The following is a 16,382-nucleotide window of genomic DNA, read 5'->3' as shown; positions in this document are numbered from 1 at the left end:
TAAAACCATAAAAAAAAACCACCCAGCAAACAAAATCAAAAACCTTGCAAGTAGTTTTTTTGTACAGAGAGAGAATTGCCTAATTTACTGTTTCATAAAAAATATAGAGCAATCCAGCAGTGTCTGTTTTCTTGAAAACAGAGTCCCAAATCTAACTGCCTACTGATAACACAGAATCAAGTGCTTTCAAGTCCCTACAGCACTGCAATAAATTATACCAAGCAGAGTCAAAAGTCACACTATCTGGAGAATGGTGGCTGTAAACATCCTCCACGCTCAATGAAATAATGTACAACCTGGCCAATATTCTGTAAAAGCATCCAGTGCGGAGATGCTGTGTGCTTTGTCATCTACACAGGTTATATATACATTTAGAGCCAGAGCTTCAGCAGTGGTACTTATGTAATACCTTTCAAATTCATGTAATCCCTGCTTATTTGTTAAATTCTTGTACGCCTTGACATGGACTAACTAGCATGGCATGCCCTGGGATAACTAGAACTCTCCAAACAATTCCCAAGGACAGTCTGGGATTTAAGAATTGGTGGGAATAATTTCCAACACGCAGTTTAAATGCAACACCCTGCTTTGGTGGGAGAAGATAATTTAAAAGTGTGGAATTAGACCATGCCAGTTAGCTTCATGACCTAGTACTGTTTATTTTAACAGTGCAAACATAATAATAATAATTACAACTACTACTACCTTTCCTACTACCTCTTTCTAACTTTGGATCATAGATGCAGGGCAAAGTCCAAACTCTTTGTTTGACGCCTTCTTTTGGCAAAGAGACCCATAAATACAGCTGGTGTAGACCTGGGAACCAATATCTTAGTCCTTTCACTTTCCAATTTTCTTGGGGATTCATCATGTTCTGGAGAGTCAGTTTCCAGTAAAAACAGTCTTTCATATTTCCCCTGACAAGGAAGAAAGCCAGTAGCAAAGTAATTTTTTACGTTCTTGACCCTGAACCCCAGTTTGTTAATGATCTATGAAAAACAGAATATGAATGAAACCTATCCTGATCCAACCTTGTCCCTTTTATGAAAGATTAAGTTGAACTCTAAAGGTAATGAAGAAAACTTACCGCAGGCAACACAATAATGAAACTCTAAGGACCTGTTTAATTCTTCAGGAATGTCCACACTCAAATGCAAAGATAAATTTGCAGCTATCACCAATTTTACTTCAAGTGACCTTCAATCTCTTAAGCTTATCCTTTCTATAAATTTTAAATAGATTGCACTAAGAAGTGCTATTCAGGTTTGTACAAACATTATGTAACTGACGTTAACAGGCTCCATTAATCTAGGGCAGATCAAGTCCTCTTCCGCTTTCAGTTATCATTGCCAAGTTTTATTTTATTCCTTTGTGAGATATATATATATGTATGAGAGATTCACAATTTGTTTGCATTTAAAGCAAATTTTCTCAGGACAAGTCTGATTTTTTAACATTTGCTCCTTTAGTATTTTTATGTTGCCTAGTTTTATTTACTTATCTGCACAAATTCATTGTAAACTTTATTTTTTCTCACTTTTTGACAGAGAACAATCCAATGTTTGTTGCTGTCAGTCCCATCTTAAATTCTAAAATCCTGAAATTAAGGTTCAAATTGTATCTTCCCTTCTTTTCATATTTGGAATGAAAGAAGTGGGATAGATTTGTACTGTACTTTAGGCACCTGCTTTAGCTGATAAGCTAAGAGGCTACTCTTCTTAGGACCTCAGTATAGTCAAGACAGAAAAAGATGTTCCTGTAAAGGATGATCTAAAGTATGAATATCAAGTTCCACATTTGAACAACTCTCTGAAACAGAATAATTTTCTGCACTGATTATCTAGATAGTTTATGGAGACTGATTATTTAGGAAATAAAATTAGGTATTTAGTGATAGGTTGTATGACTGTCCCCAATATTTTTAAAAATTGAGGAAGAATATGTCTTCCTTTTTTCAACTAAACCCATTATGTGTGCACGAACTGATATGAATAAACTTTGAATAGTTACTAAAGGAGTTGTAGTAGAGAGTTCATCCAACAAAAGATATCAAAATTCAATACCTTTTCTTATGGCATTCATAATCACCTGTTTTTCATATCAGTTTAATTAATAATGAAAAGCCATGGCAGAGAGAGTAAATAAATGCTCTCTTCTTACACAGAAAAGGTATTTATTTAGGGTTTGGCGGTAACCTGATTATCTACTATACATAGAATTAAAGTCTGTAGTGGTTTTTGAGGTTGGTTTTTTTTTTTTTCCCCCCAAAGTGCTGACCCAAATATAAGAAAACAGTTTCCTGTGTAAGAAAATGTCAATGGTTAAATATTTTTAATAACTTCTAGAAAAGTCTATAAATGTCCAAGCAGATTTTACAAATAAGATGATGAAATGGTGACATATGAAAGAATATACAAGTTGTCAAACTAATAAATATTTATTTGATCCTCAGATAAAGAATTTTTAACTCAGTCTTTGAATTCTGTAATAAAATTCCATAATAAATTTCTGCAGTAAAACAGTATAAAAGACATCTTGCCTAATTTTCACTTTTGTAATCTACAAGCACATCATTTTTTGGAAACATCAGGGACCGGGCTCATTGCTCCTGAGTTCAATGCCACATTGATGCAATGAAAGCACACGTATGTGAAAGTAATTTGTTTTGCAATACAAGCTTCAAAGTACCTCCCAGAATTACAGAATTAGCCTGGAAGATGCTACTATTGTATTTTACAAAGCAAACGAAAAAACTCTTTGCAATACTACAAGAAGTAAGAATACTTTCCAATGCAGTAAATTCTTCTGGGTCTTCAGGACATTTGGCTAGTTGGAGCAGAAGAAATATATCATCAGGCTCCTGAGCTCCAAAAGTCCCAAACAGTCATAGCAAACATAGTCTGCACAGCATGAGAAATGGAAAACAGTTTGGATTTGTAATACACTCCTTGGCTATCTGTGCACCATATGTGATGTAAATAATTTGTTAATTATTGTGATTTTAATTTGTCAGACTCACTATTGCAATATTGCATGCAAATATACACTGTGCTTTCCAAGACCTGGGTGTGAGTCCCATTGTCTCCCTCTCATTTATTTCATGGCTCCATCAAATCCACTTTTTAGGTCTACAGTGGAGGATTCTACTTGTTACTGTGGATTAGTAAGAATCTGCTGTATTAAGTAGGTAATTTCATAATTTGAAAATTGGTTTTAGAATTTTAAAACTGACTAAATGTATGTATGTAAGCTTTACAAATTTTGCAACTTAATGCAATGACAAGAATGTAAAAAACTGGATAATATAATGGAAGTCTTACCTGGTCTGAGGGAGAAGAGCATTTATTTGCCATTTTCATCTATGAAAGAAAGACAGAATACACAGAGTTATGAATAGGCTGAAGAGTTTCTGTGATACAATTAGCATTGACTTATTTATTGAATACTGTATTTATTCTTCCAAATTATAAGAAATTTAATAATTCAGTACATAAATAATAGGTTTTTACTATTACACTAAATTTACAAAACCAAGGACTCAAATGACAGAAAGCCTTTTGTCAGTTTTCATTAAATCCTTAATAAAGATTTGCATTTATGAATTTAACTTTGCCACCTTGAGTGGAAATATTATACTGTACTGTAAACACTTCACTTAGGTCTCAGTTAAGCAATTGCTTAGGCAGATCTATAAATGAGGCATGAGATTAAGTACTTGTGAAATGAAGGCCATAGAGTGTAAGATACATTTAAAGATGAAGAAAATGTTGTTTAGCCTTTGTTTTAGTTTAGTCTTCAAGATAAAGTCACATATCTTTCTTTTTCCTCTCTGTTCAGATAATGAAAAGTTTTGTTGATTTTGGCTTTTCTTTGGTAGTAATATTTTGCATAGATGAGTGGCAGACAAACCCTGACAGATATTCCCTTCTCTACAGTGAAACAACTATTTAAAGTGCAGTATTAGTAACTGTAATAACGACACAGAATCTAGACAGAAAAAGATTAAATGACTGGAAAGACAGACTGCCATGTTATATGCGAAGATATACGCTCCAAACAGTTGATGAGTACTTCCAAAGGATCTTGTCGTCAAAAAGCCTGGTTTATAGCAAATGGAAAGCTTGTGATAGGAGACCAATAGCTATGGCTATGCACAGGAAAACCTACAATTGCCATAGGAAAAGAGCAGAAGAAATCCAGGGCTATCACTTGTATCCTGGCAATACTAGATTTGTAAGATCAAATCTGTGGATAATCTTTGGAAGCAAAGCATGTCTGCAGCCACGTAGCTCAGTAAATATGATGATGCCATTGCCTGTTGTGGTGGGTTGACTCTGGCCAGCAGCTGAGCACCTATAGAGTTGCTCGCTCCCTTCTCCCTCCCAGCAGGAAGGCTGAGAGAATAGGAAGAGCAAAAACAAAAGAACTCATGGGTCAAGATAATGACTAAGTGAAGGAAACAGGAAAAAATCAAGTAATATATAGGGAATCACTCTCTGCCTCCCACAAGCAGACTGATGCCCAACCAGTCTCCAAGCATCAGCCACCTTGGAAGATGAACTTCCACCTTCTTCGTCTGCTATTTCACTTCTATTGCCGAGCACATTACCACAGAACCATAGAATCTTAGAATGTGCTTGGGATTGCCCCGACCCATGGGCAAGACCCTGCACTTGGCCCTGTTGAACTTCATGATATTCACACGGGCCCACCTCTTAAGCCTGTCAAAGTCCCTCTGGATGGCATCCCTAAGGTCAGTTGCCCTAGCTGTGTCCCTGCTCAATTCCTTGTCTATCCCTCACCGGGGGGAAAAGCATCAGAGTGAGAAAAAAGCCTTGGTGCTGTGCAAGCATTGCTCAGTATCAGCCAAAGCACTGGTGTGATATTAACACCGTTTTAGCCACAAATACAAAACACCATATGGCTGCTACGAAGAAAGTTACCTTCCTCCCAGCCAGACCCAGTACACCTCTAAGAGGCCAACAGGCTTTGAGTTATATTAATGACACAGGCCTCAGGATGTGTCAGGGTTTATCTGGACTTGTCCAGGACTGTCTAGAGCTGTGTTACAGGTTGTCTAGCCATAACATAAACATCTAACGACCATGACAATATTGTTGACCTGGTTTCAGCAAAGTATAGCTGTGGGATGTAGTGATACATACATATATAAAAGCTACAGGTGTGTATATATAAAGTATATAAAGTGCACACACACACTTGTAGCTAATAGATGGCAATAAGAAGTCATTATGCTGCATAGAGTGAATTATCTATGACCGTAAACAAAATGACTCTAGGACAAAATGCGCTGTGGAGGAGTACAGGATGACAGCAGGAGCCTTGACTGTACAGACAGAGGGTGACACCAAGGCTCAGGGCTGTAGGAACTCACCAGTCAATCCTAACCCAGCATGGGCCATCAGGCTCCTTCCACCCCGTATGCTCACTTTTGTAGCCCATTTGAACTGAATTGTGTGGTCAAACGGTGCAGGTGTGCCGGTGGGTCAGACAGCTGGGGGTGACTGAGGCTCTGGGGATGAGGTGGCCAGACCTGTGGGAGGCTACTGCACCTGCCAGGCCTCGCACCACCTTGGGTAGAGCGCCAGGAGAGCTTGCCAGCCCCTTTGAGGGGCACCGCCACGTCATCCCAGAGGAGGAACAGGGACAACCATGATAGAGGCAGGTCACATCTTGCTGGCACTGGCACCTGCACCATAGCACAGATGAGGACGGACCTGACACGCAGCTGCCACGCAGAGCGGGGGAGCCCCCAGCAAGGTTCCCTGCAGCTCTCGCACACAGTTCTGCCTACAGCAGCCTGACCGCACCATGCCAGAGGCGGCCCGGAGCACTTTGCGAGGGGCAAGAGGTGGCCAGGCTTCTTGGTGCTCCCAAGGCCCCAACAATAACCAGTGGGAACTCAAGAACCCCACTCTGTAACCTGGATAAACAAATTAGTGACATGCCCAGTGTTGCAGAGGGAACAAACCTCACCAGTCTGATTCAGTAACAGGCTCAATCCTGAGCAGTTGTGCAGGACATAAAAAAATACGCATCTGGAATACTTTAACATCAGTAGGAACACCATCACACCCTGCTCCAACCTTTCTCCAGTGCTTCAGAGACAAATACATACACAAAGTAACTACACAGAAGCCATGTTACACACAGAAAATATTATTTCCTTGCAGGTGGCCAAAGACATGCTGAATAATAGGATCACTATAGCATAAAACAGTGCAAACAAACAGGACTACCAGGCATCCTGTCTCCTTCCACCCTCCATTTTGGTTCAGTCAAACTACTTCAGCTCCCTATATGATAGGAAGAAATTTTATTATCCTACTTTTTATTTCATTGTGTTCAGATGTGCCTGGAAAAACGTGTGTGAGACTGGCCATGCAGTTTTTCTGCAGAATGAGAGTAGAGTACTGTGAAGAGCATCCTCGTAACCAGTCCAGCCTCCCACTGGCAAGGGCAATAGGGAAGAAAGCTTTGGGATCCACAACTATTCACTGTACAGCCTTAGCTCATTCCCTATTCAAAGCAGAGACGGCTGCAGCCCTGACATAACTGTGGGGAGAGGCAAGATCTCCTTCTGCATCACATCACGTCCCTATGTCGCGGGGCTGAGGAGAGAGAAGTATGCACTCTCCACTCCACCTGGCACCACGTGTTCTCTACATGCCTCCACAGCTGGTGCAGAGAGACAGGAATACAAATCGGATACGCTACACTTTGCTGGCAGCACACGAGCTTTCAGCACTGCAGGACAGCAATGGGAGTTGGAGAGAGCAGGGGAACTAAAACTAAAAACCTGGATCTGCGAAGACTGCAAGCAACTTGCAAAAGGAACTATTAAGCAATTGTAATTCCTGTACTCTGTTCTAAATGAATACATACAGGGCAGGAACAGAATGGGGATGAAATGATTCAGAACCATATATCTCACTATAAATACCTCCCAGGCTGGGATTTATCTCACTTAACTTTGGTAAGCCAAAAAAAGGAAAAAGTTATACATTTAATATAGCTATATTCTCTTTCCAGACAGCAGAGAAAGAGAATGATCTCGACAGGCACCTATTTTTTTTCCTGGCTATAAGAGGATCCTATGTGACTGCTTGTTGCTTGGCTAAATGCAGGTGGTGCGATTCCTACCCTTACTGACTTCCCGTTACAACCTACATGGTTTGAACTGTGGTACTTTCAAATGGAAATTTTTGAGTTTACAAACAAAAAAAAGCAGCAGCAAAGAAATATTACCATGTGTCTTCACCCTGGGGATAGAATTGTTTGTATAATCATTGAGGCGGTCAAATTTGTACACTGCTTCCTACTCACAAGGATTTTGTTTCCATCTATACATACCCCACCTTCTGCTGTGTAAAGAAAGGAAGACCTCCTCAGTCCTCATTTTTTATATGCATGTTCAAAGCTCATCTTTTATAAGTCTCTCCCCATTCAAACAGAAATTTCACTCCACTGCGATACAGAGTATCGCTTAAATATACATGTACATAAAGGCGTAAAACAGAATCACAGAATCTTAGTGGTTGGAAGGGACCTTTGAGATCATCGAGTCCAACCACATTAAAAAAAAAAACAAAACCACACAAACAAACAAAAAAACACAACACACAAAACCAACCAAACAACAACCCCCCCTCCCCCCAAAAAAAAAAAAAAAAAAAAAAGCACCCACCAACTAAACCCCACACCCACAACCTCACACACAACACCCCACCACAAACCAACAATCCCAGGCACTAGAGCATGCCCTGAAGAGCCACGTCTACACGTTTCTTAAATACCTCCAGGGATGGTGACTCCACCACCTCCCTGGGCAGGCTGTTCCAGTGCTTGACCACTCTTTCAGTAAAGTAATTCTTCCTAATATCTAATCTAAACCTCCCTTGCCGCAGCTTCATACCATTTCCTCTGGTCCTGTCGTTATTCCCTTGGGAGAAGAGGCCAACCCCCGCCTCTCTACAGTTTCCTTTCAGGTAGTTGTAGAGGGCAATGAGGTCTCCCCTCAGCCTCCTCTTCTCCAAACTAAACATGCCCAGTTCCCTCAGCCTCTCCTCATAGGACTTGTTCTCCAGACCCCTCACCAGCTTGGTGGCTCTCCTCTGGACACGCTCCAGCACTTCAATGTCTTTCCTGTAGTGAGGGGCCCAAAACTGAACACAGTACTCGAGGTGAGGCCTCACCAGTGCCGAGTACAGAGGCACGATGACTTCCCTGCTCCTGCTGGCCACGCTATTCCTGATACAAGCCAGGATGCCGTTGGCCTTCTTGGCTGCCTGGGCACACTGCTGGCTCATGTTAAGCCGGCTGTCCACTAACACTCCCAGGTCCTTTTCTGCCGGGCAGCTTTCCAGCCACTCTTCCCCAAGCCTGTAGCATTGCTTGGGGTTGTTGTGGCTGAAATGCAAAACCCGGCACTTGGCCTTATTAAACCTCATCCCATTGGCCTTGGCCCATTGGTCCAATCTGTCCAGGTCCCTCTGTAGAGCCTGCCGACCCTCAAGCAGATCAACACTCCCACCTAGCTTGGTGTCATCCGCAAACTTACTGAGGGTGCACTCAATCCCCTTATCTAGATCATCAATGAAGATATTGAACAAGACTGGCCCCAAAACTGAGCCCTGAGGGACACCACTGATGACCGGCCGCCAACCAGATTTTGCTCCATTAATCACAACTCGCTGGGCACGGCCATCCAGCCAGTTTTTTATCCAGCGGAGGGTACACTTGTCTATGCCATGATTCTCCAGTTTCTCCAGGAGAATGCCGTGAGGGACGGTGTCGAAGGCCTTACCAAAGTCCAGGTAGACAACATCCACAGCCTCCCCCTCATCGAGAAAGCGGGTCACATGGTCATAGAAAGAGATCAAGTTGGTCAGGCAGGACCTCCCTCTCATAAACCCATGCTGGCTGGCCCTGATCCCTTGGCTGCCCTGCACGTGCCTTGAGAGCTCACTCAGGATGATCCTCTCCATGATCTTTTACACATATGACATATGCAATTAAAAAAGCTGTCAAAGGCATAAATACCATCCAGATTAATAACCCTGTTTTGAGGCCAAATTTTAAGTTTCTACCACCCTCCAATGAAGCTGCTGGAATGACTTATAAAAATCATAAATAATGCTTAAAGTGGAACAACTGCACCTTAACTCATTCTCTTACCTGCCTTACTCATTTATTTGCAAATATTTTTTTTTAAATAACACCATTAGAATATTGGGGGGGAGGGACAGGGGGAGAGAATTAAAACCTTGAGAAAGTTACAAATATAAGAAACAAGTCTCTATAATGTGAATAAACTGGCAGCATTACCTTTAGGTGCTTCTACTGATCATGACTACATTAATGTTCAGTGTTATGTTTCAAATAAAATAAGTAAAATTCATGAGAAAAGCTGCACATGTTTAATAGCTGGCTATCTGAATGGTGGAAAACAGAGAGAGAAATATAAATTATTCCAAAGAACTCTCTCCTAAAAACCATCTCCAGCACAGCATTGCCACTTCAGCCTACAAAGAACCCTCTAGCCGAACAGACTAAGAACAGGAGCAGTGAGAAGCACACACAGATCAAGTTGTTTCCTGTGCTTCTTGTTTCATCATGGCAGCTTCACTGCCAGTTTCTGTTCCCTCTCTCCCCTCAGTTTCTTCAACTGTACCTCCTTCTGTGAGAAAAGAGGTGTATGAAGAAATAAATGTGAGATGCTATTTTCTTCTGTGAAAGGTAAATGTGAAGAGTTTAGAGAACATTGATAAGATTGGGGATTGAATTAAAAAAGAAGATGATAGGGAAGGATTTTTTCTACCAGGTGCTGGTAGGAAAGTATGTGAAAAACAAGAATATAAACAAAGTGATAAATAATTTGGGGTAAGGGTTCTTAGAAAAAAAAAAGTAATCCATACCGCTTGTAAAGCTGACAGTTACTAGATTTTCTGAGCTAAGCATACAAGGCATATATCTGTAAGGAGGACTGAAAAGATACCCTTACATCTTTCTCCATGTTGCAGTATTCCCTGCGCTCCTCTGTCTTATAAGAACTAACTCTCTCCAGGCTCGTACCAGAATCATTATTTCTCATCTACCAAGTAACACTTCCTAGATGTGCTAACATCCAGGGGCAGCATCCTTATGCAGTGACGACTTCTCACATCTTCACTATTGAAAGACGACGACGCCTTTACACTTGATCCCCAGAGAGCTTGCCTTTGCATAGAAGTTAGATGTTTCAGTACTTCAAAAAAAAGTAGTCTGACATTAGCAGAAGTGTCACATTGTGGCAGAGCTATTTTTGTACTGCCTACATTAGGATTGTCTTCTGGCATCAGCAGGAGATCTGACAGAGTTGTCAATTGCTGAACGAGACTGTATTAGGTTAAGATAGCAAAATGAAGTATATTAGGGTAAAACAATACATGAAAGATTGTTTTCTTACAGTGCACACTATCTTTATCAGGAACTCTAAGAACCACAATTCTAAAAGACGTTATTCAATATCTTATATAAACGTGCATGACAAAGGATGTATACAAGAGTAGCATGAATAGAAGCAGATGAAATAATGACTAAGGTGCAGGAAGAGTTGCTAAAGTCAAGAAACAAGTATCAGCACAAAAAAAAAATTAAAAATGTGTAGAAGTAAAAAGTGAATAATAGAAACTATCACTTAAATACTTAGTAATGGGTCGGGTAAGAATGCTGACATTCTTTATGCCAACAGTATCAGCAGAGAGGTCCATTTTGAGCATGCATCTAGCAATTAATTTATGTACAGAGATGATAGTGTAGGACAGAATAGAAAATGAATAGTTTAAATATTTGCAGAAGCAATTGAACTTAAGAGTCAGCAAGGACTCAAGACATTAACCCGTAAGTAGATAAGGGAGTATCTGAAATAATCTCTGAACCAGTAGTGATTATCTTCAGGTACTCCTGGAGAATGAGGAAGACACTTTACACAAGTGGAGAAGCACAAAACAGGGAAAAGCTCTGAGGAATTACAGATCCATTCCCTAACGTCAATCTCAGAAGTATGATAAGAAAATAATCATTTTGTGAGATGATAGTATTAAGGTAATAAAAAGCATTCAAAACGGATTTTCAAGAAGCCTAATCCAAAGGCCTTGCCCTAAGCACTGTGGATGTCAAACAATCTGTGTCCTCTGGCTGCCCAGAGGCAGGGAATGCTCTCCAGCCTTCTTTTGCTGTACGCTTTAGTTTCAGTCCGGCCTCGCGGTCCTGGTCTTAAAAAATGGTTTGCAATAAAAGGGATTCTCAATATTACATATCCTGTTCTGATGATCAGTAATTAAAATAATCCTCTGGCCAGACCTTTCCAGGTGTGTACCACAGACTGCACATAAAGCCTCTCATGTGACCTGTAGAGAGTTTATACTCTTTCTCATCAAGAACGCGAAAAACGTGAATTTACCATGGCTGCTGTTTCTCAGACCCTTCCCCAGAACAGCCACTTATATGCACACCAGGGACTACTTTGTTTACAGAATTCATTATTGTGACAGATAAGGGAGAAGACCAATACAAGTACTCAGTATATAATAAAATATTGCTGGAGACAGGTCACAACACAGTGAAGATACAATGTCAGGACACACGCTACTGCACACAGTGCATTTGAAAAAACATACTAGAACCCTACAACTAATAAAACCTACTTGCATTTTTAGCCACTTTTTATTATCTTATTTACCTACAGCCTTGGAATAGCTTTTATTTAGTGGATTTCTTTAGAAGGCAAAACAATTGGGCTTAGTAACTATGAAGTGGAACTGCTCTAAGAATATTACCATATGCTTCTTTTTGCTATTCACACAGAAGGAACTCTGAAATTTCATGAAAAATTTACATTGCTTTCTTAGAATTATCAAATAGTAACACCCTAAAACATGACGTAAATCACTAAATAGAGAACAGAGAATACTTATAAAGAATGCATCATAAGCAAAAATGTTCAATTTTGTCAGAGACTTTGCTTAAGCAATTGAATATTTTAAAAGAATTAACGTAATAAATGAACTATTGTGATCAAATGGGATTCCAAGTAACTTTTGAAGACCAGAAAATAAATTCAATTTATATTCTGTTTTGACCAAAGATTTATGTTGAAATCCAATAAAAATTCACAATATACAATATAATCAGATGAACTAAGCAACAATTAACCTAGAGTACAAAGTATAAATTAAAGCCATGCTACGAAATCATAATTTATGAAAGAAGTTACAGTCTGAACACATCTAAAAAAAAAAACCATTAAAAACCTGCACAGGCAACTCTTCTAGGGCCAGCTGTGCGCTTATATTTTCATTATCGATTTCTACCATTTCAAAGACTCAAATATATTTTCAATATTGTACATTATTGAGTTCCCTATTTAACTTTATGATCCATTCCAGAATCTTCAATAGATTTCAGTTGTTCTTTCTTGGAATAATAATGTGCTGTCCAAATAATAATTTTCTGTGTCTCCAGTATTTAATACTTTTGATTGCAATAGCAAATGGTACTTATGAATTTACAGGAATAACTTAAAACAGCATAAGCACCTTTTTACTTCTAGGAAGAAAGATGGAATAATATGACCTTAAATAAATCAACTCCTAGACAAGTTAGAGAGGTAAAAATACTGTTTCCCAATAAGCCTCTATAAGTCACACTTCACTAGCTGCAGAATTTTCACGTCTACTTCAAAATCAACAAATAGTAATTTCAAGCACATTTTAATTATAAAAAAATCAAAATGAAATATTTAGCACATCTAAAGCTCTGTGAAACGACCAGAGAGGATAAATATTTTGCCTTAAGAAGTCTTTAAAATAATAAATGCCTTCTGATTTTCTACTACGTTCTGTTCTATAGTAACACTCCGAGTCTTGAAAACTTCTTTTGATTGATCAGACAACCTCTTCCTGCTCTTTTCCTTTCTCCTTTTCCTCCCCACACACATGCCTTTTATATATTGTATCTTAAATGTGAATTATTTTCTACCCTTGGAAAATTAGAAATAATTTTACAATAGCATAGACAAGAAAATATGCAGAAAGTAACATACATTTTGAAGTGTCAAATCACTGATGTTAGTTGATATTGCTCTCAGCCAGTCAGCACTCTCCTGGGCTGTATAAAACTGAAGTATCCCAGTACTAACTCCATCGAGTGCCAGCACTTCAAATGCATTAGATCTGCAGTAAGAAGAAATATATCCGTAAAGGAAGACACGTCAATTTTCTGAAACTGCCCAATATTTCTCAGCGTTCAAGTGATTTTTATACCTTTTGACAAGTTTTGAGTCTTAACTTTACAAATCAAAACAAAGGCAACAAAAAGAAGGATAATAATGGGCAGTACCAGGAGCAACACATACAATAAGTACTTTCTCTGTACCAGGACATATATGTGCTGATCATGTACTTCCCTTGAGTATACGTACTATGTTCACAATTACTGAATTTAAGGTAGCATATTCAGGAAGTATGCTCTATACTTTTTGAAAAAACTTTTTTTTTTTTTATTTAAACCAAAATGACTATTTTCTTTATTGCATTTTGGTTTCATTTACTACAAATGTATTAAGTTGCAAAGAACTGCCTCCCCTAGTTTAAATTTCTTGGATTCCAGTAGTTTTCTACATAACATTCTAAGCAATATTTCCTTTAAGCTCTTTTATGACATAGGAATTTGAAAAATGTACTTAGCAGGTTCTTTAAATAAATTTTGAATGTAGGGCCCTTTCTCAAAACAGAATTAAGACATGCTAATGTGCAATTGCATTTTAGTTATTTTTTTAGGCATCTTTTACCTGTTTATAGCAAATTTATTTTGCAAATGCCAATTGCTTTCCTTACTATCTGCAGTAAGTTAGGCACTGTTTATGAACATCTGAAATTCCCTCCTTTAGATACTGGTGGGATATGCTTTTTTAACTATGAGATTTTTCAATAGGAACAACAAAAGTTCATTAAGTAGTGGTATAAAAGTACACTGGTCTAAATTTGAAACGTGACATAGAATAGTTTCAGCAACTAAACTTCAGAAAGTTACATAGACTAATTAGGTGCATAAGTGTAATGAGAAATAGATTTTAGTCATATATTACTGTGAAAAACAAATATAATCATCTGCATAACTGTGCATATGTTGGTTTTGTATTTAATTTGGAGAATATCACTGCTACCTTCTACATTTACAAATTAGACATTTATACTTGTATGCTCTATTGCTTTCTTTTTGGTTCTAACCTAGAAGGAAGCAAACTACTGAATCAAGGATAATGCTTTATGAAGTTGCTGGGTTTTCCAAGGATTCTTTGATCTCATCTGAAGTCTTCTACTGCTTAATTTATGATATATGTCAACATGAGCATTCAAAATGACACACAGAGGTTAACTGGCAGTTACTCATTCATGACTTACTGAAAAAGTTATTAACCTAACATTTGTCATTTGTAGGGAGTCCGATGGTGAACATCAATACTGAACTCTATATACTTGCTAAACAAGGTCGTATAAAATACACATCACACACAATATTAACAACACAGAGTATCCTAGTAGATATATATACATTAACTGATATACTTTACTGTTAAAAGAGTCATAAATCATTATACTTGCTGTTAGCAAAAATTACATTCTTGGTCTGAACATTTAAATATATGTTGGCTGATTCTCTTGTTTTCCTGTCATGATTGAATTAATCGTGGTATCTACAAAAAAATTAATCATGGTAACTAAAAAAAACTGATGGCAACAGCACAATTCTGTGTCACTTTCATTTCTGTGAATGTTTCACCTCTTCAGAAAGAAAGAAAAGGCCAAAACAAATCCCTTTATTATCTTCAAGTAAACTGAGTGAAATAATCACCTCTCAAACATGCTGCTCCTTTTACCTAAGGCTCTGACAAAGATCCCAACAGTGCTGTAATGGAATTACTGAATGACTTATGGTATGATCTCTTCAACATCCCACCGAGACAAGGAAGATCTGTCATCCCTTGTGCATCGATACACAGTGGAGCATGGAAACAGACTTAATTCAGTGTTATGAAGAGAAGCCATTCACAATGCCTTAGATATCAAATCCAAATATCAAAGCTAAGATGCTAGAATCCTTAGACAGACAGATAGGACAATCCAGATCATTTAACAGAGCCAAGAAACAGTATATGCTCTCCACTGAGTCCACAACATGCCTAGATACCAACTCACCTTCAGTGGATACATAAAGGCATGCAATGTGAATGCCTTATCCAAACGGCAGACTTACACAAGTGGCTGGTGAAAGACCATAGAAAGGAACTCCTAAGCTAACAAATAACACAAGCAGCACAGGCAATCAAGATTAAAAAATAACAAGCTTAAGTATAAAAATTAACCAATCCTTTATAATTCCAAATGTGGTGCTGGCAATAATGCAGAATACACTAAAACTCCTGTTGTCCTTTACCTTATTAAAATATGGTGATCAGTTATAAAAGACAGACAACAAGATTCAAGCCAATGCATCCAGAAATCTGAACACTTCTCCACCAGGATATTTGCACAGAATCGGATAGGTTGTGAGGAATCCTGCAAGTCCTCTAGTACAGCCTCCTCACTAACTGCTTTAAAATACAAATCTATTTTCCACAGGAAGACCAAAACTGGACACACTATCTTAGATGTAGGTATTTCAGATGTGGCTTCAGGAATGCGAAGTAGAGGAGAATAATCACTTTCCTTAACCTGCTGACTACGTTATTACTAATGCAGCCCTACATGTGGTTACCCTTCATCACTCAAGGAGCGTACAGCTGACTCATGCTCAATGTGGTGTCTGCTGGGAACGCCAAGCCCTTTCCTGCAGAATGACACCATAAGATCCTTCTCCAGGAGCTCTGTCTCATTCAAGGCTTCTGATGTGTGGGAGGTGGTCAGACAGTTCAGTGAATTAAATGAAATAGGAAAGGAAAGAGGCAGGGATTTTCAAACTCTACAGATGCCAGCCAGCCACAAAGTCTGTGTTAGTAATACAGCGATTTTCCTCTCAACCTTACTCATCTTTACTATGATTATTCCTTGCCTTCAGTTACAGTAGTTTTCCTCTACAAATCCCATAATATATTGTTACACGTATCACGCTGTGGTCTGAGAAACATTGTGTATATGAGGCTACAAGTAAAAACAAATATTGAAACTAAAAATAAAAGCTTAAAATGAATGCTAAGGCATTTTTGTTTTAAGTGAAACGATCAATGCAAGCACCAAGACAGCACTGGAATTCAGAAGAAAATAAACTCTAGAGGCTTAAATAGCACGCCCTTCTCCATTCCCTGAAAACACAAAAAAGAA

At 38.7% G+C, this 16,382-nt stretch overlaps 1 protein-coding gene across 1 annotated transcript in view; it reads right to left on the bottom strand.

Annotated features, from left to right (window-relative positions):
- The window catches only part of SNTG2 (syntrophin gamma 2), a 262,116-nt gene that overhangs the window by 51,804 nt on the left and 193,930 nt on the right, over positions 1-16,382 (bottom strand). Inside the window, exons 10-11 of the mRNA XM_074153336.1 lie at positions 13,106-13,235; positions 3,321-3,359 (exon numbers count right to left, since the gene is read on the bottom strand). Coding sequence (XP_074009437.1) covers positions 3,321-3,359; positions 13,106-13,235 — 169 coding nt within the window. The remainder of the gene's footprint in view (positions 1-3,320; positions 3,360-13,105; positions 13,236-16,382) is intronic.

This window comes from Numenius arquata, chromosome 9, assembly GCF_964106895.1.
Source record: "Numenius arquata chromosome 9, bNumArq3.hap1.1, whole genome shotgun sequence".
Taxonomy (NCBI): domain Eukaryota; kingdom Metazoa; phylum Chordata; class Aves; order Charadriiformes; family Scolopacidae; genus Numenius; species Numenius arquata.
The sequence above is the reverse complement of the archived record's forward strand: the minus strand, read 5'-3'. Positions and strand labels throughout refer to the sequence as shown.